Source organism: Scyliorhinus torazame, chromosome 3 (genome assembly GCF_047496885.1).
Source record: "Scyliorhinus torazame isolate Kashiwa2021f chromosome 3, sScyTor2.1, whole genome shotgun sequence".
In the NCBI taxonomy this organism is placed as follows: domain Eukaryota; kingdom Metazoa; phylum Chordata; class Chondrichthyes; order Carcharhiniformes; family Scyliorhinidae; genus Scyliorhinus; species Scyliorhinus torazame.
The window spans coordinates 311,601,750-311,629,640 of NC_092709.1; the positions used below are offsets into that span (position 1 = coordinate 311,601,750).

The 27,891-nt window shown below is 41.9% G+C and overlaps 1 protein-coding gene across 7 annotated transcripts in view; it reads left to right on the forward strand.

Annotated features, from left to right (window-relative positions):
* The window catches only part of ctbp1 (C-terminal binding protein 1), a 405,205-nt gene that overhangs the window by 318,623 nt on the left and 58,691 nt on the right, over positions 1-27,891 (forward strand). For 2 of the 7 annotated variants that reach the window (XM_072497542.1, XM_072497541.1), the window contains exon 3: positions 25,929-26,083. In XM_072497542.1, coding sequence (XP_072353643.1) covers positions 25,929-26,083 — 155 coding nt within the window. The other 5 variants (XM_072497547.1, XM_072497543.1, XM_072497544.1 and 2 more) reach the window with 5 other exon arrangements.

The following is a 27,891-nucleotide window of genomic DNA, read 5'->3' on the forward strand; positions in this document are numbered from 1 at the left end:
GCACCTCATCTTCAAATTAGGCACATTACAGCCTTCTGGACTCAACATTTGAGTTCAACAGCTTCGGGCCATGAACTTTGCCCTCCGTTTTGAATGCTTTCCCCACCCCAGTGCCAGTCTATGGCTTCTTCTCATGTTTTTGCTCTCCAGCTGCACTGACCTTAATTCTGCTCCTTTGCTTTCATTAAATGCTGACCTTTATTCTTCTATTGACATCTACTCTGGATCAATGCTTTGTGCCATTAATTATATCCTTACCACCCTCTTTGCCTATGTTCCATGACATCTTTGACATTTAATCTCCCCTGACCTCCTTTGCTCCACCTGTCCCTGCTCTCTCAACCCCCCCCCCCCCCCCCCCCCCGCCCTCCCCACGCCTTTTAAAAGCAAGAAACCCATCAGATCCCACCCTCTCTTCATTGTAGGAGAAGTCATAGCAGACTCAAACCATTAACTCTTGTTTTTAGCTGCACAGATTTTGTCAGACCGGCTGAGCTTTTTCATCACTTCGCATTCTTTTTTCAGATCCAAAGCATCCCCAATATTTTGCTTTTCTATTAAGGATGTTTAAACTGTGCAGTTAGTAATAACGAAATGAATCCAGAGATTATATTTCCTCATGTTAAACCTAGAGTAGTTCATTAGAGGCTGCTGATGTAGGTGAGCTAGATCTGTGCATAATAAAAACCATGTGCTGAAAATATTCAGTGGGTCTGGCAGCATCTTTGGAGAGAGAGACACAGGGTTAACAGAAGTTCTGAAGATGCATATTCAACTCAATGTTGGTGGGGGTGGGCAGGGATTTTCCACTCCCGTTTCTGTCAGGCAGGATCAGCGGTGGAAGCGAAATATCTCGCTCGATGTCCAAATTGCGTTTCACGCTGACGTAAAAGTTACATGATTATCCGCTCGCTCCCCCAGCCAGTGATGTAACAGGATTCCCGATGTTCAACGCCAAGAACATCATTGTAATACACTTGCATCTCATTATCAGAGGAGCTCAGGTGAGTGCATCACTTTGGGAGGGGGTGGATCATACCTGGGCAGCGCCAGGGTCAGTGCCGTGGGGGGGTTGTATGGGAGCATACCAAGTGATGCAGTCTTTAAAAATGGCACCCCATTCGTCAAAAAACTAAGTTACCGGCAGGATGTGCTCAATCAGTGCCTGCCAGCATGACATCGTGGAACACACCTCTTGCTTTTTTTCCCAAATGTTCCCAACAATACGGCGGAGAAAGCCGCCATTGGGGCTGGCAGCTTCGATGTTGCTTTTCCTGCCCGCTGTCGCACTCTGCCGAATGTAGGGAAAGTTTTGCCCGCTAATTCTCTCTCTCTCCACAGATACTGTCCGGTCTGCTGAGTATTTCATGTGCTTTATCTCAGATTTTCAGCAAGCACATTTTGCTTTCATTCACGATCTGACCATGTCAGTCTTGCTAATTATGCTCAAATATGTGTCCTTTGGACTTGAGGGAGTTAAGGTGAGGGCCTTACCAAGTGGAGCAGCTAGGATTGGAGTTTGTTATATTTCAGAAACCAGTTGGTCAAGGATTATACTGGAGTCAATCTTTACTCGGATACAATCTTTACTCAGTCTAGCATTTATTTACAGAGTGAAACATTACAAACATTCCTAACTCAACTATGTACAGTATCAATGAATGTCTCTTTATGTGCAGTCAAATTAAACCGCAGTTGATACCCTCTACCTGCATATAATTAAACACAATTGATATATAATTAACAATAAGAGGTTTTGCTGGGAACATTGAAGGTGAAGATAAGGGAATGGATAAACAAAACTTCATCTAAATCAGCAGAACAAAAGTTTAACATCATTCAAAAAACCTTCAGTATGCCCTCCCTGTGCACCCAAGATCCTGGAGTGGGTTTGAGCTCTTAATTCAGTAGGGTGTGTGTTGCTGAACCAAGCTGAGTTTGACAGAGGGTGTTTACACTACAAGTGAGTTTTGCTTTGCACTGTCAACAGTTGGAGCATAAATACAGTGTGGGTCTGATGTTGGGGTCAAAGCTGGCGCTTGAATGAAATGGAGTAAGTTCCAAGAATAATACTACTCTGGAGTGTGTGATGGTAATATTAAAATAATTAGGAAAGTTGATTGATTGCATGGTTGGAAAGTGAAGCTTTAGAGTTCATAAGTAAGAAGTAGCAAGGCAGAGAGGCTTATTAAAGTAGGACTAAAGCTTCGACCCAGCTGGTTGACTTGAGAGTGAAGACTATTAGCTGATTTCAGCTGTTTGCAGTAATTTAAAATGTGAGAGTCCGCAATCTATTTTACATCCCTCACGATATTGATTTCCATTTCCTCCAGAAATGATGGGGTAAGGACTGTCCCATATTGATGGTGAGTTTGTGGAATGTGTAACATGCCACTGTGAATCTTGACACCGGGTACTGCATGGTTCCTTGAGGGCAGCCTAGACTCTGGGATTATTGTTTCACATTCCAGTCATTTGCCCTGTAACCTTTTGTGTCAGGATGGCTTTTGTTATGTTCTTGCCATTTGCCTGGGTTGCATCAGCCATGTCATCAGTGAATAACCATCATTGCCCGATAGGCATAGCGCTTGGTTTGTCGTGAGTGTCATGAGTACTGTCAGAAATGGGGTACTGACCCAGATGATTCACCTGTAGTGTTTCAGTGTAGGGCAGAATTGACGTGCAGCATCTGCAAAGCAGTCCGTGGCACCATGACACAAGAGGGTGGCCTGAAATCCTAGTGTTCTAGCATGTAGCCTGTTTGTTTCTGATGAAAGAGAATTAAATATAGTTACCTCTCTTTGAATGAAGAGGCTCAGTGACCTTACACAGCAGTGGACAGTAAGCTGCAACACATTGAAAGTATCTCCCAACTCCAGCCCCCAGACAAATTAAAGTTCATTGCCTCAGTCACCTTCACAACCACTGACAATGCCCTGCTCTGAGGTCGCAGTTGTGACTGCAACAGGGACAGATCTCAGGAAGGACTTCCTTATTGAAATGCAGACATCATATAGTGTTCCTAGCTTAGGTCCAGGTGGTAGAATTGCTCCCTAAACATACTCTGCAGACATAGCATGCATGCTGCTGAGAACCCTCCCCCATTGTCATCCACCCTCTTTCAGCAGTGTGTCCTGCTCTGTGTGGCCTCTGTTCATTTTACCTAGTGTTCCAAGGGAAATGCCATATCTCGGAGCCACTAGTTTTCTGCAAAAGCTTTGAAGTTGACAAAAACTCCTTCAGCACCTGCGACATCACTTCCTGTCGGTTTTTGCAATTTAGAACAGCTATGGAAAGCACCAAACATTTGTGGTAGTGCCAGCCAGAAGCAGGTAATCATTAAGTAATTGGTGATTCCTTAAAATAGCATTGATGGGGTGTCCTTCCTGCTGCTGATGAGTGTTCAGCAGTGTGAGGTTAAGTGAGGGCAATGTCTGGAGCATTCCGCTCTAAAATGGCATAGCTGATGTCAAATCCGTGTTGTCATCAATATCTCTCTGCTCTGCGTACTTCAGCAAATTGATCATTTGCAACGATATGGCATCTGGTATGAATTGTCCCACAAAGGTGAGTGTGTGCAGCATGGATGCCGTTTGTTTGGAAGTCAAGGGTATTCGTAGCACCCAGAAAACCAATGCTGATGACCCCAATTTTGCACCCAATGCTGATGACCCGAATGTTGTGCCTAATATGTTTTTAATTAAGGAATTTACCCAGTCACTTTTTTTAAAAGGAAAATTGGCAATATTTTGAAAAATAAATTTAGAGTACTCTATTATTATTTATTTTTTTCAATTAAGTGTGGCCAATCCACTTAATGTGCGCATTTTTGGGTTGTGGGGGTGAAGCCCAGGCAGTCATGGGGAGAATGTGCAAACTCCACATTGGACAGTGACCCAGGGCCGGGATTCAAAGCCAGGGCCTCCGTGTGTAATGCATTTTGGAAGATCTAAACAAATGTGAGGTAATGCATTTTGGAAGGTCTAATGCAGGTAGGGAATAGAACCCTCAAGAGGATTAAAAGTCAGAGAGATCTAGGTGTACAGGTCACTGAAAGGGGCAACATAGGTGGAGAAGGTAGTCAAGAAGGCATACGGCATGATTGCCTTCATTGGCTGGGGCATTGAGTATAAGAATTGGCAAGTCATGTTGCAGCTGTATAGAACCTTAGTTAGGCCACACTTGGAGTATAGTGTTCAATTCTGGTCGCCACACTTCCAGAAGGATGTGCAGAGAGGGTGCAGAAGAGATTTACCAGAATGTTGACTGGTATGGAGGGCATTAGCTATGAAGAGCGGTTGAATAAACTTGGTTTGTTCTCACCGGAACGACGAAGGTTGAGGGGCGACCTGATAGAGGTCTACAAAATTATGAGGGGCATAGACAGAGTGGATAATCAGAGGCTTTTCCCCGGGGTAGAGGGGTCAATTACTAGGGGGCATAGATTTAAAGTGAGAGGGGCAAGGTTTAGAGTAGATGTACGAGGCAAGTTTTTTACGCAGAGGGTAGTGGGTGCCTGGAACTCGCTACCGGAGGAGGTGGTGGAAGCAGGGACGATAGTGACGTTTAAGGGGCATCTTGACAAATACATGAATAGGATGGGAATAGAGGGATACGGACCCAGGAAGTGTAGAAGCTTGTAGTTTCGTCGGGCAGCATGGTCGGCGCAGGCTTGGAGGGCCGAAGGGCCTGTTCCTGTGCTGTACATTTCTTTGTTCTTGTTTGCTGCAGCCCCAGTGCTAACCACTGCGCCACATGCTGCCCTCATTGGCAATATCATTACGTAATTTAGGTTTGCTGAAGGCAGGAGAATTGTGTAGTTCCTCAAAGTGTCATTCTGTTATTTTTTTCAATAATTTTTCTCTTGCCCTACACCTGTGTCTTACTTTTCCTTAAAAAGAAACTGCTCAAAACCTCTTCGACCAAGCTTTTGGTCATCTGACTATAATCTCCCTATGATGTCTATGCGGCCTGGTGTCATATTTTGTTTTATCTTGCGCCTGTGAATCTCCTTGGAACATTTTATTACATTAAAGGTGTTATGAATGTAATTAAAATTTTGTTTTGTGCCTTTGCTTATTCTAACCCCTGTGTGTAGGTACGCATGTTAAGATTTGAAAGAGAGCGAGAGTGAGCATTTTGGAGAGATTGCTTGATCCTCACTTTGACCCCTACTCCTGCAGTTCCTGAACTCCTGAACTGCAAGTCTGTCTGTTTTTATTAGCCTTGTTTGAAATCGGCTGAGAACATTGTTAACCTTGGAGGTGTACAGTTTGAAATAGAGATGTTGCGGATAGGCTGCAGCAAAGCTACGGAGAATTAATTGTATCACTGTTGCTTTAAGTTCAACTGGCTGATTATATACAAGGCTCTGAAGAAGTCATAGTGGCTCAAAACGTTGTTTCTCTCCACAAATGCTGCCAGCTCTGCTGAGTTTATCCAGCACTTTCTGGTTTTATTTCATATAAAAGGCTGAGCTGTTTGCTAATGACGCAGCAGACCTTTTTCTTACCGCAGGGAGGAAAAGAAAACCCATGTTATTTAAAAAAAAAAGATCTCTACTCTGAAGAAGAGTCACACACTGATCTTGAGCGTTAACTGTTTCAGTCTCCACAGATGCTGCCAGCCCTGCTGAGTTTAGCCAGCATTTTCTGTTTTTATTGTACATTATCTGTTCTGTGCAAGGCTGAGCTGTGAGCTTAATGACACGGCAGACTTTTTAAAAATAAATTTAGATTACCCAATTATTTTTTCCAATTAAGGGGCAATTTAGCGTGGCCAATCCACCTACCGTGCACATTTTTGGGTTGTGGGGGCGAAACCCACTCAGACACGGGGAGAATGTGCAAACTCCACATGGACAGTGACCCAAACCGGGATCGAACATGGGACCTCAGCGCCATGAGGCAGCTGTGCTAACTAGTAGGCCACTGTGGTGTCCAGGACATGGCAGACTTTTAAAACCAATGGGGGGGGAAAAAGGAAACCCAATGTTTACTTTGCATTGTCAGAATTCAGACAGCTCAGAGTCGAGTCTCCTTGCCAGTCTTGGGGGTGCTGGTATATATAAATGCACACTGCTTGGCAGTACCGAGTCTTGAGAACTGGTGTATATATAAATGCACACAGCTCGGCAGTGCTGAGTCTTGGGGCTCTGTTTTTTATAAATGCATGCTGCTCCGCAGTGCTGAGTCTTGGGGGGGGGGGGGGGGGGGGGGGGTGGGCGTGCTGGTATATATAAATGCACACTGCTCGGCAGTGCTGAGTCTTGGGACGTGCTGGTACATATAAATGCACACTGCTCGGCAGTGCTGAATCTTGGGGTGCTGGTATATATAAATGGACACTGCTCGGCAGTGCTGTGTCTTGGGGCGCTGGTATTTATAAATGCACTCTGCTCAGCCGTGCTGAATCTTGAGACGCTGGTATATATAAATACACACTGCTCGGCAGTGCTGAATCTTGGGTCGCTGGTATATATAAAAACACACTGCTCGGCAGTGCTGTGTCTTGGGGTGTGCTCGTCCATAAAAATGCACACTGCTCGGCAGTGCTAAGTCTTGGGGTGCTGGTATATATACATGCACACTGCTCAGCAGTGCTGAGTCTTGGGGCGCTGGTACATAGAAATACACACTTCTCGACAGTGCTGGGTCTTAGGGCGCTGGTGTATATATAAATGCACACTACTCGGCAGTGCTGTGTCTTGCTGCTATTGGGGTGCACACACGGACTGCTGTGAGTTGGTATACATAAATGCGCACACAGGCTGTTGTGGGTTGGTATATATAAATGCACACTGCTTGCCGGTGCTGAGCTTTGGGGCGCTGGTACATAGAAATACACACTGCTCGGCAGTGCTGAGTCTTGGGGCGCTGGTATATATAAATGCACACTGCTCAGTAGTGCTGAGTCTTGGGGCGCTGGTACATAGAAATACACACTGCTCGGCAGTGCTGAGTCTTGGGGCGCTGGTATATATAAATGCACACTGCTCAGCAGTGCTGAGTCTTGGGGCGCTGGTATATATAAATGCACACTGCTTGGCTGTAATGCACACTGCTTGGCTGTATTGAGTTTTGGGGCGCATATATATATATATATATAAACGCATACTGCTCGGCAGTGCGGAGTCTTGGGACGCTGGTATATATAAATGGACACTGCTCAGCAGTGCTGTGTCTTGGGGCGCTGGTATATGTAAATGCGCACTGCTCGGCAGAGCTGAGTCTTGCTGCTATTGGGGTGCACACACAGGCTGCTGTGGGTTGGTGTATATAAATGCACACACAGGCTGCTGTGGGTTGGTATATGTAAATGCACACAGGCAGCTGTGGGTTGGTATATATAAATGCACACAGGCTGCTGTGGGTTGGTATATATAAATGCACACAGGCTGCTGTGGGTTGGTATATATAAATGCACACAGGCTGCTGTGGGTTGGTGTATATAAATGCACACACAGGCTGCTGTGGGTTGGTATATATAAATGCACACAGGCTGCTGTGGGTTGGTATATATAAATGCACACAGGCTGCTGTGGGTTGGTATATATAAATGCGCACACACACACGGGCTGCTGTGGGTTGGTGTATATAAATGCACACAGGCTGCTGTGGGTTGGTATATATAAATGCGCGCACACACACGGGCTGCTGTGGGTTGGTGTATATACATGCGCGCGCGCACAGAGTGCTGTGGGTTCACTCGATATCCCATTCTGACATGTCTGCCTCGCTGCTGAACCCAGCTGAGTGCAGCATTGACTGCGAGCTGCAGTCAGGTGACCCGAGCCGCAGCCTATGAGCTCCGCGTGCCGGTGCCTCTCCCACAGGCGGCGGGGACTTTTCTTGCCCCGGTCTGTTTATTTTATTTTCTCACTTCTTGGGGAAAATTCAAGTGGCCGCCATATGCCCGGCAGTTTAATTCAAAAAAAAAAGCAAAATTGCCTGGCGCGCGCTCGGAGGATGGGAGAGGTCACGGCCGCCGCCTAGACGGGGAAGCTCCCACCTCCTGAGCCAAGGGTTAGCTCTCGGTAAATGATGGTTCTTTGTGGCTTTTTTGTCTGTTTGTGGTTGATGAAGCGACTTGGTGAATAAAGGCGGGCTGCTGTTCCGGGAGGGGGGGGGGGGGGGTTGTAAAATATTGTTCGCGCCGTGCACAAAGCAGACAAGCTGGTTCCAACTTCCTCCCCCCCCCCCCGGCACGGTTCTCCCCGCTCTGCTGCTGCTGCTGAAAGTGAGTGTGGTGCTTCTCCCGGAGGAGGTGGGCCTCTTCCCCTGCCCTCCTCGGCCCTCCGTTGAGACAGTCACACACACCGAAGGGCAGCGGCACTTTCTCTGCGCTCCCATCTCGGCCGTTGGGCGCTGCAGCTGCTTATTATCTGTCCAACTTTTTGACAGGGGAGGGGAGGGGAACTTTGTTCTCTGTTCATTTAATTCTGAACTGGCTGCTTGCTGCTGGAACGAAGTGAAAGCTGACAATTGGTTATTATCATTACCAATGCCCCAGCAAAGTTTTTAGTAGTTTTACTTTCGGATTTTTGTTAATTGTTCCCTCATCCACCCCCCCCCACCAAAAAAAAAACCACACTGTAGGGTGGGTGGAGAGACAAACATCAGCTTTCAACATTAAAACCTCCTCTTCAGCAATCCAGTGCATAGGATTCTGGAACTGCAAGCGGATGGTCTTCAATGAATCTTGCCAGCAAGGACGAGCCCAACACTTTTTTTTTTTCGTTTTAGAAAATCTGATCTTTGGGCTGCAAGGAACACTGCGGGGGATTTTTTTTTTTTTTCGTTGCCTGCCTTGGGAAAAATTAGTCGAGCCGTTCACGTTTTGTCGTCAACTATTTTAGTTGTTTCTTTTGTTTCGGGGAGTAGGAGCTCTGGCTGACGATGGCGACTCTCCCGCCCCCCGAAGAAAGAATCCTGCCCTACCTTAATAGGAAAATCTAAAGCATTGCATCAATAGTGTAAAAGATGATAGGGAATTGTGCATGTCTAATTATTTCCTTAAATAGCTTATTAAATAGAACTGTACCCGAGTGTAAACATGATTAATTGGCATTGCTTTAAGCTATTATTGATGGTATTTTTCATCGACTGAAATTTTTTCCAATAAAGATATTAATATTTAATTAGTATTGGCATTTTCTAAAATTATTTTGTTCCTTGTTTGGCCTTCATTCGTTGTAGCAGCAAAGAAATTAATTCAGTGTCCCATTGTCACCTAGTTCAGTGTTTTAAAATAGTTTTTTAAGTTGTATTTAAAGCCCACTCGAGCTGTGAATTCTGTTGGCATGTTAACAGTTTTATTTCCCTCCATTGTGGCTTCATAAGGAATATGTGGAGCTTAATTTGGCACATTGCAAGAATATGAAGGCTAACATAAGAATCCCTACAGCGCAGGAGAAGGCCATTGGGCCCAAGGAATTTTGTGTAGCTGTGCTTTTTGAAACCTGGACAGTCTGACTAGGCGAGATATTGTTCCTTTAGTGGAAGAAAAGGACTGAATAAATATACCAATATCATTTTTTTTTCAAATTCATACATGGGATGTAGGTATCACTGGCTGGGCCAGCATTTATTGCCCATCCCTAATTTCCCTTGAACTAAGTGGTTTGCGAGGACATTTCAGAGGGCATTTAAGAGTCAGCCACATTGCTGTGGATCCAGAGTCACGTAGGCCAGACCAGCTAAGGATGGCACATTTCCTTCCCTAAAGGGACATTAGGGACACAATATATATCATAGACAAGAGATTAAAGATTATTTAAAACTTCCACATATCCTAATCATGGCAAATGGGAGAGTTATGAATGAAAGTGTTAATTTAATAAATATATCCCAAAATTTGTAAATTAAAAATATATCCCAAAATTTGTACACTGTTGAAAACTTAAGGGCCCAGAGTGCAGTCAGAGTTCTACCTAAAAATATAAACTAAAATGTTTCTAAGGAGTTAAATTATCTCACCTAATTTGCACTGTAGCTCAGCATTAGTCGAACAGAGATGAATGTAATGTATTCTCTAAATCTTTACTGGTGTGATGCTGATGCAGATTTTTCTTTCAGCCAACCAAGAAAATGTAAAAATTGACAATGCATAGTTTGTAAAAGTAAAATGCAGTGTTGCCAAGAAGTGACATGAATGCTATCCTCTGCTGACTTAAATTGTGTGCTGAATGGTGTAAGCTGGCTTTACAGTTATACATTCCATTTTCCCCTCTCTGTTTCGTATAGCAGTTTATTTTGGTAGGAAAAAAGTTTGTTGTTTGTACTCTCATCAAAAATAAGCTTCAAACTTGAATCCAGCTGACATGTTGATATTTTAAAAAATTGGTTTTATTAATTTCCTGGCTGAGCTTTTGCCTACAGACTCAAAAGTTGAAAGCTCAGATGGGCTGTTCTTAACTTGCCTCAACAGAGAATACAATTTTGTTTTATGCCAGTCCAGTTCCTGCACAGAACCTTACAGGGAGACGTTTCCTCTCAATGTTCAGAGCAAGGTTAATAATCTTCATTACTAGCGATCGAGAATTTTTTGTCTGAAACCAGCACAAAGTCCTTCCCCTGTGTGGAGAACGGCTGTTCCAACCAGTAAAATTGGGCTTGAGAGGCTTGTATCTTAAGTCACCACTCCTGCTGTTGTCTGATCATCAGCATTTGCCAATGCAACATGTTGTTTAGCACTTTCCTGGCTGGAGGGGAAACAATATTTTTGGGGTGGAAAGAGGCAAAAATATAAAGTTTTGTCACCAATCTGAAAATCTTGGATAACTAGTGTTCCTGCATCATTTTTGGATCATTATAAGTCACCAAAGAGTTCCAGATGGAATTTAGTTTGGTGTTCACAAGTTCAACCCAAACCTTTTTTTCCATTTGCAACAACATCAAACCAGGAAGTGGACCAACAATAAGTTAATGAGAAGTGGCATCCATCATTGTGGCCTTCTACAGGCGGGAGAAGATCTGAAACTGGTGTTTTCCCACCGAGAAGGTGCCACCCCCTCAAGTTTTGTTTTTTGTTTTGTGACACCACCGCAAACATTTATTTTGTGTAAATAGGAAATTGTGCATGAAACGAGAAAGTAGATGATAAATGTAATAACCAACCTTTCCCTATTCTACCCTGGGGTCCCAGGGCTCCATTTTCCCCAGCCACTTTTAAGATGAAAATTGTCTTTTTTTTTATAAATAAGACCGCGTGAGAGAACAGCCAACAATGGTTGTCAATTCCATGGTGTACCTCCTCCATTCTCGCACCCCTCCACCCCTATCCTTCCACCTACTGCTCGAAACATCTACAATGTTAACTCTTTGCTCATTTGTTCAACCGTACACCTTTTTTTGGTATGAATTTCCTTGGCAGTTCTGTTAATCATCTGCCCTCATTTAGGCAACAGGGCCTTGGAAACAGTAAAGAAATAGGTTTCCACCTTTTTACTGGTGCTAGTCCACCAATTAATTTGTTGAATGGAGTTTCACAGAATGCCGAGATAGGCAATGGTTGCATAGTCTGTGAAACCCTAGTCCAACAGAGAGCTACAGTGCCCAAAGCTGCACACTGTCTCCTAAAACTACCCTAACCCATGTTTTGTGCAAATCCATCACTACTTTTTCACTCTTGCAGTTTATTCCCCTATTTATGATGCTTGAAGTGCCTGTATAATGACTTGACCAACCATCACTCACACTTTAAACATAATGGGTGGGATGTTTCGGCCTCACCCGCCACACGAATCTCCATGGGCGGGATGGGGACCATTTAAAGGTCCGTTTACCTCGGGTGGGGATTTCCGGTCTCAGGATGGGCGCAGCTGAAAAATCCCACCCAATATGTATTTGAAACCGAGGGACTGGATTTTCCTGTTCAACGCGGGAATCGGGTGACAGGCCTCGTATTCCCACTTCTGCTGTTAGCCTGTTGGAAGGGGGGATTCTCAGTGGGCCAGGGTTTTAATGGCTTTGGAGATGGGTCTGCTACTCGAGCAGTAGTTGGAAGGATAGGGGTGGAGGGATGCGAGAATGGAGGAGGTACACCATGGAATTGACAACCATTGTTGGCTGTTCTCTCACGCGGTGTTATTTATAAAAAAAAAGATAATTTTCATCTTAAAAGTGGCTGGGGAAAATGGAGCCCTGGGACCCCAGGGTAGAATAGGGAAAGGTTGGTTATTACATTTTCATTGCTCAGTAGTTGTTTTGCCCGTACCTCTAACTTTTTGCATTAAGTTAAACAGTTTCTGTGTTGCCGTTCGTGTTGCTGCTCGGCTGAAGCTGGTCAGCTTCAAGGAGCTCCTAGCTGCTTCCTCCTGTGATTAAAAATCTCAAAGTCAGAAGATAATTGCCTCAATTTACCCAATTAACTTCACGTTCCTGGTTGACCTCTGCTCTTCTCCCTCCCCACCCTCGTCCTCAAAAGTCAGCAGAGTTGGGAACAGAAGCACAGGCCACCGGCCTCTTTTTTTGTTGCTGGTTCAAGACTGGAGAATCCAGCCCTCGGTCTCTCACTCACCTACATTCTTCAACATTCTTCCTTTGAGCATTTATTCCAATTCTTTGTTTTTCCCCACAAAATGGATCATGTCACATAAAGTTGGAACAACCACATGTTTGCCCATTCTATTAATCTGTCCACATCCTATACAGTTCCTTTCTCGTTGCTAAACTTTATTACTTCTGTCTTATCTGCATTTTGCTCTAAATACCCAAGATCATTAATGTATGCATTGAGAACAAAAAATGGCCACAATGCTGGTGCCTGGACTACACCATGTTTGGACCAGACAAGAAACACTCTTTCCTGTCTGCAGCCTTCGAAAAAAATCTATTTTTGTACATTACATCTACTGCATATCTGTTATCGGTCCAATTAGTCACTCCTCAAAATACATTGAAGATTCTTTTTTTCAAACACACCTTGTCTAACAAAATCCGTGTTTTTTTTTCATTATTTGTGCTTTTCTAAATGTCTTATGTATTTTAAATATACTCTGATTGTGTTTAGGAATTTAACCTCCTCTGGTTGTATGATGCTTACTGCGTTTGTGTAAAAACTCTTGTAAACAATTTTAGTGCAATAGTTACACAGTTTAAACCGGTTAGCAACCCGTTAAAATAGCACATAAAATAATTTTACTTAATTGTGTTAGGTAGCATGTGACCAGAGGGAGTTAAATGCATCAGAACAATGAAAAAACAAAGTGTCAATTGCTAGGCAATATGGAATGAATTTCCTCTTTTTAAAAAAAATCTGCATGTGTAAATAAAATGCTAAAAGTTTAATATTTTAGTTGGAAAAACGTCATCCACTTCAAAGGCTCTTTATGTCATATCCACTTATTTTGTCAGTCATTTTGTAATGTTCTCTTCTCTGACACAATTAGCTGTTCGTTTAGTATCTTAACCTTCGCAATCCAGATCATTGATGTAAATTTTGACCCGTAAAGGTCAAGTCATTTGCAGTCAGCACTAATGCCCTCAAGAGCCACTCTCCTTGCCCTTCAGCCAATTCCCTATCTATACCCAAATTTTATCGTATGCCTGTCCTTAGTACGACTGAGTTGAAAGTGCAGATTAGAATTTTACTTAATTGATCACTTCTTGGCCTTTTGGCTAAGATGACCGTGGGATCGGGTGTAATGCCTGGATCTGGTAAGTCTCTCTTGTGGAGACCATGAATTGGATTCAATTTGAATTGGTTTTTGGAGCAGGAAAGGAGCTGGATTAGGGGTTCACCCCTGTCCACACTCTTGAGCTCTGGCTTTGTAACTCAGAAAATGTAATTTTAAAAAAAAGATTTTTACTTAATTGATTGCAGGAGCTGTCAAGGCAATTCATATATGAAGAACCAATTAGATAAGGCTCTTTATGATTGGTTATCTTCCTCAGGAAATTGAACAGGAACACAGTTTAAATCCAGCTTTGTCAGCTATGGCTGTCTGTTCTGGTTTCACATGAATAGATTAGCATCTCCTGCAATGACTTGCACATAAGACAGCCCTCCCTCACTTTCATTAGCCAAGCAGTAGCATAAAAGTCTTCCTGCACTAGTGTATACACAATAACTCTGGAGTGCCTATTGGGGTCCATCCAGTGCAGTATTTGCTGAAATGATATGAAGTTTAGTAATTGCTCGTACGAATTTTTTTTAAAAACAAAAAGTCTCAAGATTTTGGAAGATTCTATTCAAAGATTTTTAAAAATCACAGGGTCCATCTTGCATTTGAAGTAGAGAGGGGGCCAATGAGATCTTATTAAATCTGTTTTTCTTTTGACGTTAGCAGCAGTGATGCGCACTCTAATCGAAAGGACAGGGCCTTTGAGTCGCTGTTGAAATATGGATATTCTAGTTTGTGGAAATCTATGCTAATTTTGCATGCCTTTAGTAAAAATGATAGATCGATAGAAAACTAGTTAATATTATTACAAACTTCTTTTGTACCTAAAATGTCATGAAATTTTAGATTATTGAAACGTCTGCCACATTCATGATATAGTGTGACTTTTTGAGAATGGTGTCAATTGTTGCCCTGTTTAAAAGCATAAAATTACCGTATTTACTCAACTCTTCATTTGACAATTTTGGATGTCACTAATACCATAACCTGCAGTTATACTCATCCTGGATAGCGCTATTGATCTAATTTAAAAAAATATTTTAAACAAATGAATGGAGGGAGTATAGGATTTTCTTCCTGTCTGAATTTCAGGAAGGCTGAAAAGTGTGAAGGCAAGTTCAAGTTTCTGCCTGAATCACAGAACAAACTCTCTTATGTAGCATGTTACTGGTCCAGATCAGCAGTGCAACTAGCATAGAAATTAAGTGCCAGGGTAAATATTGAATTCAAATTCATGCTTTCTATATTTCAGACTTTGAATGTAAAATTTAAGAAATCAGCGACCTATTTCAACATCATGAAATGTGATTGGGAAACTTTTAACTGAACTACAGAGTCTTACTCATTTTTATTTTTACAAGAAAACCTACTGTAGAATAGGAACTTTAAAAGGGCAGTATCCAGTTTGAGGGTCATTTCGGGTTGGTACGCTTATTTGTTTTAAAGCTTCGTTGACGCAGAATGTTAATAGCAGTGCACACTTGTTTTACACTTTATTATTAATACATTGTCTATTAATTATATTTAGAAAAAGCATTATGGCTATCGCTGGGTTCCAACAGATGAAGCAATGAAGATTTTTTTACACAAAAATGACTACAGTATGCACAGTGGGTCCTTTTCATTGCTTTTTTGAACTTTCTACCCTGTCGTGCAAAGCCAACACAAGCAAACAAAAAACTGTTACATCAATAATTGTCTTTTAATGAAATTCTTTCTTACTGCCATAGCTCACTGAATATTGATTTTAGTGTCTGGCCACTTGTAGACCTGTTTGTGCAAAGAACTACATCTGCATTTGTGTTAGTTAAGATTTTAAGTACAAAAACAACGGGTTTTAATTTTTCAAGATTTTTGCAGTTCTTGAGTGACCGTGGGATTAATGCATCATAATACTGTGCAATTGGAATTCATTATAATACGCTTTCTGTTTCTATGAATTTCCCGCTATAGTAAGTCTTTATTTCATCTTTTATTTAAACTCTACTGTAGTCTGAACAAGAGGTCAAACCTTGATCAATTGGCTCTTAATACGAACAAGTATATTTTTGTTGTGCCCAAAGGCTTGCAATGACAAGTTTTAACTACATTCAGTCCTTACTTTAAAAAGGAAATCTGATGAATCCACTGCTAAATCTGGAGAATATTATGCCTTTTTGAAATGCGATGTGAAAACATACTTTGCAAATCACTCGTCATCAGTTAGTTTTGAAGATAATTTATCTCTAATGAGCGAGCATGACTGATCCAAAGGCAAGCATGTTGCGTGGCTGTTGCAGAGCTATGGAGAAATAGTGAGGAAGTGCAACTGATTGGAAAGTTTGTTCCCACAAAGCTGGCAGAGATAAGATGGGCTAGATGGTCTCCTCCTGTAAAATTTCATGATCTCCATGAACTGGCTGGAACAAGAGTCTAGCAATAATTGGCCAAACCCACCCGTAGTTCAGATGTTGGTACCTTCAGGGGGTAGCAAGGGCATTTCTCTACTTGGGAAAATAATCAGTATTAGGATTTAGAAAGCCAAATTTAAAAAAAAAAAACTTCTGTTCAGGTGACACCGAACATTGGAATCCTTATTTGTAATGCCAAGGAGTGGTAAGCTACATCAATTGAATTTCCAGTTTATATTGTTTGTTGCATCAACCAGAGGCTGAAAGTCTTTCCACAATAGGAGCACATATTTCCTGGTTGTTGGTTCAAAGTGGCATTGGCAAAATCTGGGTGTTTGTAGGGTTGGAACACCAATAGGTGGGTAGAAAAAGCACAGTGAAAGTTGAGGCCAAAAACATTTAAATTAAATAATTTGCAGTCAATTTTATTCAAGTTGGAAATGCAAGACATGCAATTGGTGAAGTAAAGCAGAATCGTACTGACCCCGATCTTCCGCAGAGTACCAATCATCGTCGGATAGCCATTCTGTTCAAACTTTTCCACGCTTTTCCACATTTCTTGCTCATCTTCCGAGTCCAGTTTCTCCAGAAATATGGAGCTTCGTGTCCCACAGAGAACTCCATTGCAGCGAGGTAACATTAGCAGTAAGACAAAACGCACCCCCTTTTTACGGCATTTGCTGCTGTATGGTAAGTTTTAAGGTCCAATGTGAATGTAAGTGGATGAGTACATGGATGAATGTTGGTGTATGAGTGAATGAATGTTTCGGGTGGTAGGGTGAGTGAAGTAAGTAGGTAGGATGGCAGGTGGGAAAGGTGGCAAGGTGAGAGGGGAAGTTGGGTTGGGAAGGGCAGTCAAGTCAGGGATTAGTTTGATCTTGTCGGAGGATCAGGGGCAGACGTCGGGTCGAGGGGGAGCCATTGTGAGTGATTTGGGGGTCAGGTATGTAGTTACCCAGAAATTACATAAGGATTTCTCTCTCCAACATTTCCTGGGCAACTACCCAGGTAAGTACCACAAAACTGTTGAAGTCTCCAACTCCACACTGAGACATTCGTGGAGGGTCCCAGATAGCAGGAGAATTGTCCATTGGAAGTTGAAAGTTCCTGGGCAATTCCCATCAAGTTCAGCATGTCAGGACTTCCACAAGGTCCGGACACACATCTCAGTTATACATCCTGTCATCACTGCTCAGGGGTCATTGTAGCTAATCATTTAGTTCTTCAGAAATGCTTCTGGTCGGCTATTGAGTTTCTAGAATGGCTCTGGAATGATTTCTAAAACAAAACAATCTGGTGGAATGGTCGATAACAAGAAGACAAGGGATAGTCAGCTTGGCTTTGTGAAGGGTAGGTCATGCCTCACAAACCTTATCGAGTTCTTTGAGAAGGTGACTGAACAGGTAGACGAGGGTAGAGCAGTTGATGTGTATATGGATTTCAGTAAAGCTTTTGATAAGGTTCCCCACAGTAGGCTATTGCAGAAAATACGGAGGCTGGGGATTGAGGGAAATTTAGAGATGTGGCTCAGAAATTGGCTAGCTGAAAGAAGACAGAGGGTGGTGATTGATGGGAAATGTTCAGAATGGAGTTCAGTTACAAGTGGCGTACCACAAGGATCTGTTCTGGGGCCGTTGCTGTTTGTCATTTTTATCAATGACCTAGAGGAAGGCGCAGAAGGGTGGGTGAGTAAATTTGCAGACGATACTAAAGTCGGTGGTGTTGTCGATAGTGTGGAAGGATGTAGCAGGTTACAGAGGGATATAGATAAGCTGCAGAGCTGGGCTGAGAGGTGGCAAATGGAGTTTAATGTAGAGAAATGTGAGGTGATTCACTTTGGAAGGAATAACAGGAATGCGGGATATTTGGCTAATGGTAAAGTTCTTGGAAGTGTGGATGAGCAGAGGGATCTAGGTGTCCATGTACATAGATCCCTGAAAGTTGCCACCCAGGTTGATAGGGTTGTGAAGAAGGCCTATGGAGTGTTGGCCTTTCTTGGTAGAGGGATTGAGTTCCGGAGTCAGGAGGTCATGTTGCAGCTGTACAAAACTCTGGTACGGCCGCATTTGGAGTATTGCGTACAGTTCTGGTCACCGCATTATAGGAAGGACTCATAGACTCATAGAATTTACAGTGCAGAAGGAGGCCATTCGGCCCATCGAGTCTGCACCGGCTCTTGGAAAGAGCACCCTACCCAAGGACAACGCCTCCACCCTATCCCCATAACCCAGTAACCCCATAACCCAGTAACCCCATAACCCAGTAACCCCACCCAACACTAAGGGCAATTTTTGGACACTAGGGGCAATTTATCATGGCCAATCCACCTAACCTGCACATCTTTGGATTGTGGGAGGAAACCGGAGCACCCAGAGGAAACCCGCGCACACACTGGGAGGATGTGCAGACTCCGCACAGACAGTGACCCAAGCCGGAATCTAACCTGGGACCCTGGAGCTGTGAAGCAATTGTGCTATCCACAATGCTACCGTGCTGCCCCAACGTGGAGGCTTTGGAGCGGGTGCAGAGGAGATTTACCAGGATGTTGCCTGGTATGGAGGGAAAATCTTATGAGGAAAGGCTGATGGACTTGAGGTTGTTTTCGTTGGAGAGAAGAAGGTTAAGAGGAGACTTAATAGAGGCATACAAAATGATCAGGGGGTTAGATAGGGTGGACAGTGAGAGCCTTCTCCCGCGGATGGAAATGGCTGGCACGAGGGGACATAGCTTGATACTGAGGGGTAATAGATATAGGTCAGAGGTAGGTTCTTTACGCAAAGAGTAGTGAGGCCGTGGAATGCCCTACCTGCAACAGTAGTGGACTTGCCAACATTGAGGGCATTTAAAAGTTTATTGGATAAACATATGGATGATAATGGCATAGTGTAGGTTAGATGGCTTTTGTTTCGGTGCAACATTGTGGGCCGAAGGGCCTGTACTGCGCTGTTTCGTTCTATGTTCTAAGACACTGATTTAAATTGATGGGCTGAAGAAGCAAGGCAACACAAAGGAAATTTTTTATGTAGCAAGTGATTAAGATCCAGAATTGACTACTTGAAATTGTGGTAGTGGGCTTCGCAAGGGAATTGGACAGTTATTTGGAGAGGAAAACAATTGTGGGGCTGCAGGGTAATAGGATTAGCTGAGTTACTCTTGCAGAGAGCAACTACAACCAGCGCATGAGCACAATTTTCCACACTCGCCTCGTGGTGTGTTTCATGGCAGCGGAGATGGCCCGCCATTGGCCGTGGCAGAATCTTCTGACCCGCCACCGACTAGGGGGTTTCCCATTCTATGCTCGGGTTTCCCACTGGCAGGTATTCGCCGTCATCGGGGCTGGAGAATCCCGCCAGCAAGAAGGGGCAGAAATCTCCGACCTGTGATTCTATGTGGAAATATCAATGAATTTTGTTTCAGACTATTCTCCAAGCTATCTTTATAGCTCTCATATCTAAAATAATTTTATCATTATGACTGAGCTAATTGTAAGATTTGAAATAGTTTTTGCTGTGTTCATGTGTTTGTTGGAAGCTGAAGTAGAACAGGTAGCCTTTTTGATTCAAATTCATCCTGCACTTCCATGTCATATGAAGAAGCAGAAAACGTTGTTTCTTTGGCAGTCATTTTTTAGTAGGCCACTAATCTTTGGTACTAATTTGGCTTAATTAAATTCTAAATTGCTCACTAGCAGGTCCATGTCGTTACAAAATGCTTGCAAAGTGTTTGTAGGTTCCATTTTAGCTCCATACTAAAAGTATAAAATATCTTAAAACCAAAAAATGCAATTCTTGTGTGCAATAGTTTATATTTAAAAATTGTATTCATGCATTTTTGTGTAAGTAACCTATCCTACTCGAGCATCATTGAGTGAAGTTAAATGTTGAACATGGTAGTGAATACTTTGGCTGATGCCTTGTGGCTAGTAAATACATGTACCACATGGGTTTGTACTGCGCCATACAAATCCAGCCTGCAAGTTTGATTCTTAATCTGTATTGAATTAGCTGATCTCAGCAAACTATGCAATTGGTCCTGCTATTTCCAGACTTGGGAAAAGCCAAATTGATGAGTCCTCGGTCAGGACAGGAGAGTCAGGAGACTAGGGCTCATGGTTGATTTAACCTGCAGACATTCATAATCCTAAATTGCCATTTGAATAAATTACCAGTATATGCTTAACATGTTAAGAATAAAACAAGAGTGTTCCACAGTGAAAAGACCTGGTGACGAAAATGGCTGATCTTTGCATGTCTGAATGGTTCTGTGGTCAGGGGGTTCTAAAAGAGCCCATGGGAGTTATTTATAAGACCTGTAGGCTTAATGTTTTATTTTTCTCTTCCTGCACCTTGTGGTGCATAAGGCAGACATTCATCTGTTCCCATAGCAAGCTTTATTTCCTGGAACAGATTAACAGAGGCTTGTAGCTTGAGGGGTGCCACTCCCCATCAAGAATGGCTGACCAGGAATCTTGCCTGCTCTTACTGCCTGCCATTGGTGTGTTGGAAGGATTTTGCAGGTTGATGGTCAACCTGCTGGCCACATTATGAATGCACTTTCCTTGGCCATCAAGTCCTGGGCTGAGACTCAAACCCGGCTCAGAGGCAGAAACACTACCTGCTCTGCCACAAAACCTCACAGGCTCAAAATGACAGTGCATAAATTGAGTCTAACAGTTAATTCTACATAAATATTACAGTAAGCTTTCACCAGACCAGTAAAACTCAGGATAGAATTTTTACAGCACAGAAAATGGCCCTTCAGCCCATTGTGCCTGTGTCGGCCATCAAACACTATTCTAATCCCATTTTCCATCACTCGTCCTTGTAGTAGTTGGATTAAATTTTCTTCAAAATGAAACACTGATCATGAATTGACCAATTAGCAAGAGATTGGATAAATGTTCTCAAACAATAGCCATGCTCCTAAAGCTTCATACCAGGTAACCGAGTTGAAGACAGCTGTAACTTTCTAGCTACATTTAATAGAATAAACTTGATATTGAGGGCAATACCAGAGATTAAGCTGGACAGAAACTCTTTTTTTGTATATGTTTTTCTTTATTAATCGTTTCTGGGATGCGGCCGTCGCTGGCTGGGCCAGTATTTGTTACCCATCCTTGAACATTAGTGAACCAGATGGGTTTTTACGACAATCGGCAATGGTTTCACAGTCATCTTTAGACTTTTAATTCCACATTTTTATTGAATTCCAATTTCGCCAGCTGCCATGGTGGGATTTGAACCCGGGACTCCAGAACACTACCCTGGGTTTCTGAATTACTAGTCCAGTGACAATACCAGTACACCACTGCCTTCCTAATCATGTCCTATGTAATTCTATGTCCATGATTTGGAACACTTCCTCAAATTTCTTGGCTATTGGCCTGCTTGCATGCATAGCAATTATCAATGCTTATTTTCTGCTTTTAGCTATGTACAGTTGAAAATGAAAATAAAACATACACTGTACACTTTTGCTGGGTGTACACTTTTGCTGTGTCTTTCCTCCAAGTTCTCTCTTTAAAAATTCTTTATTTTCTCCTGGCTTCATTATTTTAACAAATCATTTCCATATTATACAACCCAAGTGCTTGCTTGTTCTTTATCAAGTGGCTTCCAGGCCTTGCCATCCAGTTAAGAGGTGAGAATCATCTTGATCAAAGCTGCTGAAAACTGGCTTTAAAGAGTGTCTTCTTTAAACCGAGTGATGCTTAGCACTTTGAAAATTAAATTGATGAGTTATCTTTTGGGTTAGTTGAAAGCATGCTCGGTGAGTCATCCCATCTCTCATCCTAACAAACCTGATTGTGCCGAAACACAATTAGTAGAAAAGATTGAACAATTAGTTACAAGGATCTTGCATATATGCTTACAATCATTGTGCTGGTAAATGAATTTGTAGACGAGGGCAAGCTTCTCAAAGTTTTAGTTGCACCGTACAATCTTTTTTAAGGAAATGGTATCTAATGTTGTTTACCTGAGAAAATGTTCTATTAAATCTTAACAGAATCATTAAAAGCTGTTTTAAAGGCATTTCTCCTGTTGCTTTGGAGCTCTTCATGTCTATCAGAATCTGCTTAATATCACCAGCAGATAACTCTAGGTAAAGTTTTGAATCTGCTTGTAATTTGCAAGTAAATCATGTTCAATATGGTAAATTCACTAATTTCATACCAACCTAGAAGTCATATTGAGATGGGTACTTAATCATGATTTTTTAAATTCCATAAACTGGTTTCCAAGACCAGTTTTTAGAATTGAAAACATGCTCATACCCAGTTGAAAGGTAAATGTTAATTAGTGCAAATTGGTGATGAAATTCCCAGGCAAAAATTGTGAGGGCCAATTATTCAATGCTGCACTTTAGAAAAAAACGATAGTTTCAAAATTAAATGATTATTTTTCATGATTTTCAAGAAGTAATTGTCAGCTTGTGTTGTGTTGGACTAAAAAATAACCAAATGTTCATACGGGCTCCATTCCCTTTGATTGCAGACCTCTGCTATGCATAGGATTGCCAACCCTTCCAGAATGGCTAGGAGTCTGCTGAAATCAGCATCCATCTCCCTGTGACCATTAAAAGTAATCAGGGCGATTTGGCATATGCAATTGTGTAATGTGAATTGATATGGAGAAGAGAGTGAGTGGACGAGACATGCAGCCAGGACTTTAGTCCGGGGAGCTGATGGCCACTGGACGTTCGCAGAGCGCCAATTCTATTTCCGGTAAAGATAGCGACTCCCAGAGGTGGATTGAGGCCATTGCTTCTTCTGCAGAACCTGGAGATTGTTTTGAGACTCTTTGCTGGCTGCAGCATTGCAAGGCAGAAACAGCCTAAAGTCTGAGAATAAGCCGGCAAGACCCTCAACTAACTATTATGGAGTGAGATGGGAAACATAGATTTCCATGCAAATCTTTCAGAAAAAAACTTGCCTATCATTTTGCATTAAAATGCTAGAAAATTAGGAGCTTTCTGTTTTATGTAATATCCAATCAATTTTTTTTTTTAAACCCAGAAAGCAGTAAAAGTATCTGAAGCAGATCATCCTTGCAGCAGAGGTTGTATTGAGGATTTCAAAGTTTGAAATGCATGGTTGCTTTCCAATTGGTGCATATTTTGCTCAATATAATTTTCCACCAATGGTGATTATGCCATGATCAACATTGAGGAAGCACCTTTTAATAAAACTTACTGCAAATGGAAGTAAACCACTCTTTGCTCAACACTTAATTTTCAGTTTATAACAACTTCTATTTATATAGGTCCTTTAACGTAATGAAATCCAAGATGCTTTACAGGAACATTATAAAGCAAAAGGAGATGTTGGGCTATAGGAGTAAAAGCTTGGTTAACGAGGTAGGTTTTAAAAAATAACATTTCAGTTAAGGGGCAATTTAGCATAGTCAATCCACCTACCCAGCACATCTTTGGGTTATGGGGGCAAGACCACGCAGACACTGGGAGAATGTGCAAACTCCTCACAAAGAGGTAGGTTTTAAAGGAGGAAAGCGAGGTAGTAAAGAGGTGAAGTAGAGAGACTGAGCAGTGTGCTGAAGGTATTCCAGAGCTTTACAGCTTAAACAACTAAAGGTGTAACCACCAATGGTCGGGGATGCACACAATGCCAGAATTAGAGGAGTGCACATATCTCAGTGGGTTGTGGAACCGGAGATTTTAGCAATTGGGAGGAGCAAGACAATGGGGGGAGCAAGGATGAGAATTTTAAAATCAAGACATTGCTTGACCAGGAGCTATTGTATGTCGTTAAGAAATTTGTCGCATGAATCCGCTGTGGCTGCCCCATCCACTTTCCCAAGCAATTTCAGAACCTTTCCATGACACAAGTGCAACTGTACCTGCCTCTTGAGAATCCAACTACCTTAATGATGTGCAGTCGTGACACAAAAAAGTCAATATTTTAAAAGGTGTAAAGTGAATAAATATTTGAAAGAAATGCACATGGCTATGAGGAAAGCAAGGAGAGGTGATGAGCCTATAATGAATTTCTTTCACTATTTAAATGTAGAGGAGAAGACTCTATGGGATTGTTTTTATTATTTAAAAGGTAAAGAATATATTTTTAAGCATATGATGAAGTTTGCTTTTAGTGCTGCTATCAGAGCTGATTGAGGTTCTCTATTCCCTGGCTCTTTCTCTGAGAAGTGTTCACTTTAGAGATTGTATAAACAGCTGATGTTGCACTGCAAATATATGCCAAGAATCTCAGAGGGGTTTCCCCCTGTCTTGCTGGAAATGTGGTGCACAATGTCTAAATTCCTTGAGGAAAAGGGTACAAAGCATTGTCTGAGGGAGTGGTGGAATCTAATTCTGTAGTAACGTTCAGAAGAATGTATGCTTGAGGGAATAATGATTGTAAGGCTATAAAGAAAGTGCAAGGCCATTGGACTAATTGGATGACTCTTCCAAAGAGCCAGCAAAGACAACCTTTCTTTGTACTACATTCCTTTATGGTCTGGGATCAACCTTGCCAAACAGATAGGTATCTGAAAGAAAAAGATTTTCTGGTCTCACCCAAAAATGAGTTCTATTTATGTTCTATTTATCTTTATTTAATATTTCAATTTTTTCCTTTAGATTTAGATTTATTGTCACGTGTACCGAGGTACAGTGAGAAGTATTGTTCTGCGTACAGTCCAGGCAGGTCGTTCCATACGTGAAAAACATAGGACATATGATAAATACACAATGTAAATACATAGACGTAGACATCGGGTGAAGCATACGGAGTATAATGCTACTCCGTAGAGAAGATGCATGGAGAAGATCAGTTCAGTCCATAAGAGGGCCATTCAGGAGTCTGATAACCGTGGGGAAGAAGCTGTTTTCGAACCTGTTAGTGTGTTCTCAGAATTTTGTATCTTCTGCACAGTGGGAAGAGGCTAGAAGAGAGAGTAACCTGGATGGCAGGGGTCTTTGATTATGCTGCCCACTTTCCCAAGGCAGCGGGAGGTACAGTCAATGGATGGGAGGCGAGTTATTGTGATGGACTGGGCTGTGTTCATGACTCTGTAGTTTCTCCCATTGTATCTCCGCTTTTTTAAAATATTAAAAATCTAACGAGGGTAGAAATTTGCAAGCAGTGATTATTTTGGTTCATCTGAATGGGACGAGTGTGAATTCTACCTGATCCCCTCCACGTCACAAAAAGAAAATCCAATTATGATTTCCATTATTAGGATCGTGATTAAATTGATCAAGATTAAGTGAGATGGTCTTTCATAAAATATTTGGTCATCTTTCTTCAGAATCTGGTAGGGCATGGAATAAATAAATTCAGAAAGCTTTACTGTAGCCTTTTTAAACGAGTGACTAAGTTTGCTTACGTAAAGTGTACATGTACACCATGGTGCTGGTCCACTATGTTGCCCTGTCCACAACAACACAAACTGTCACTAGCTAAAGAATGAGTTAGCATCTCCTGTTGTAAGAAATACTTACGCAGTTCAAGTAGATCTTTAGAAGCAGTTTGCACTTTATAGTTCCATTTGACCACAGTGCATAATCTAATCATTTTTTTTGGTTCAGATTTTGTTTTCTGACTAACTACACCGTCAGCATTTATTAGGCTCCGTGAACATAACTAACTAGAATGATAGGTTGAGATTTCCTTAACCTCTGGTTTGAATAGTTAACCTTTTTACTGAGCATTTGCATAGCTGAATGTATTTGAACTAAAAAGTGCAGATGTAGGTTCCACGAAAGGTTTAGAATCCTGAAAAGAGCCACAGTAACATTCCTCTTCTCTGTACTTAGGTTGGCGAGATCTTTCTTGCACATTGCTAAGCAGTCTGCCAAGAAAATCTGGAATATGATTTGCATAGCAGATGGAAATAAAGTCAAGTACTGATGTCATAAAATCTTACGCAATTTTTGTATTTCTTTTTTGACTCTAGGCATTCGTCCTCCTATTATGAATGGCCCCATGCATCCACGCCCCCTGGTGGCACTGCTGGATGGCCGAGATTGCACTGTAGAAATGCCCATTCTAAAAGATGTAGCTACAGTGGCTTTCTGTGACGCACAATCTACACAGGAGATTCATGAAAAGGTGAGCACAAGAAGCTTAAAATCTTTTAATACTTGCTGACTATATTTTACTATATGTGTGATAATTAGGTGGCCATGCCACTCAGAACTACAATTTAACATTTCTGTTTTCCTTTGCCCATTTGCTTATGCATTGAGTGCTATTGGCATCTTGGGCACTGGTTTGATTGAGTTACTGGGCCTAAGGGTGTGAGGGTGTACAATTAACCTACACGATTGATCATGGAATTAATTGTACAGCACAGAATGAGGTCATTTGACCTATCATGCCTGCGCTAGTTGTTGAATTATCTTTTGATTTAAGACCATGTATTTTTTTTTAATGATAATTCAGTCCCTTAGTAGTTGAGCTCAATGATGCCGTCATGCAAATCACTCTGATTACAACAACATGCACAGTTCAAGTATTAAAAACTTAAAAAGTAAGAAATTTAATGCTAATTATAATTGTTTATAGCATTTGATTTCTCAATTTTGAAAGTGTGCGTGCTCCAGCTCCATCTTCACGGCTTTTTAATGTAATGTAAATGTGGTTAGATAAGAGCTGTTCAGAATTAAATCAATAACATTTTGCTAAATGAAATGCGAGAACAAATGACTGCAGTAATTCAGAAGCTCCGTCTCCATTGGCTAAATTGCTAGCGTAAGTGGAAGAATTAATATTGCTTGAAGAAAATCCCAGCTTAACAAAGCATGGAGAAGAAAATGTAAATGAGGCAATTTGAAAAGACACTAACTGTCGACAGGAGGGCCTGTTCATTTCACTGAAATATTAAACTTATCCAAAGAGGTTTGCCAAATTCGTTTGTGGTTTTGTGGGCCAAATGCAGCCCTGTGACCCATGCGTGACACAGCATTCTGCAGTAGGATGGTGGGCATGCACCTACAAGTCCTCAAGCATGTACAGATCTAGAGGCATTAATTAAAGTTAATAGTTTAAGCAAATTACTAACTAGATTCTAAAAGAGGGAGTACAGATTTTATTTTTAAGATCATGGATGGGAAGCTGTGACCTGTTGTTATTAGGGGAAAGAAGCGTTTTTATAAAGTGCTTCTCAGGATGCGGGCATCATTGGCTCGGCCAACATTTATTGCCGATCCTTAATTGCCCTTGAGATGGTGGTGGCGAGCCTTCTTCTGGAATTGCTGCAGTCCAGGTGGTGTAAGTAAACCCACAGTGCATCTGGAAAGTCACTGTCAACATTAGTCTTGTACGGTGCATGAAGAAGAGAGTGAGCAAAAGGTTGTTGTATATGAAGGTGCCAATGACATAGAGAGGCAGGTATTGAGGGTCTGTGGTCAGATTTCGGGAGCTAGGGAGAAATTTAATAGTAGACCTTGTGTGAAGTAGGGGAACCAAAGCCAGAATTCCAAGGATGACCAAAGCGATGGAGAATGGTGAAACAAAAGAAGAGGATGCATGTCAAGTGAATTCTTCGAGCTGTATGCAGTAGTTTGAGGAGGGAAAATAAGACTGGCAAAGAGGAAATAGAATGGCAGATAACACAAATGGAAACATAAATTCACAATCTATATCAATGATTTGGATGTTGGGATCAAATGTAAGTTTGCCGATGACACACAACTAGTTGGGATTGAGAGTTGTGAGGATTATGCAGAGAGGCTTCAAGGGGATTTAGACTGGCTAAGTGAGTGGGCAAATGTGAAAAATATTTGGTAGGAAAAACGGAAATGCAGAGTAATTTTTAAATGGTAGGAGTTTACGAAAGTGTTGTTGTCCAAAAGGACCCGAGTGTCCTTGCTTGTGAGTCACTGAAAGCTAGCATGCAGGTACATCAAGCAATTAGG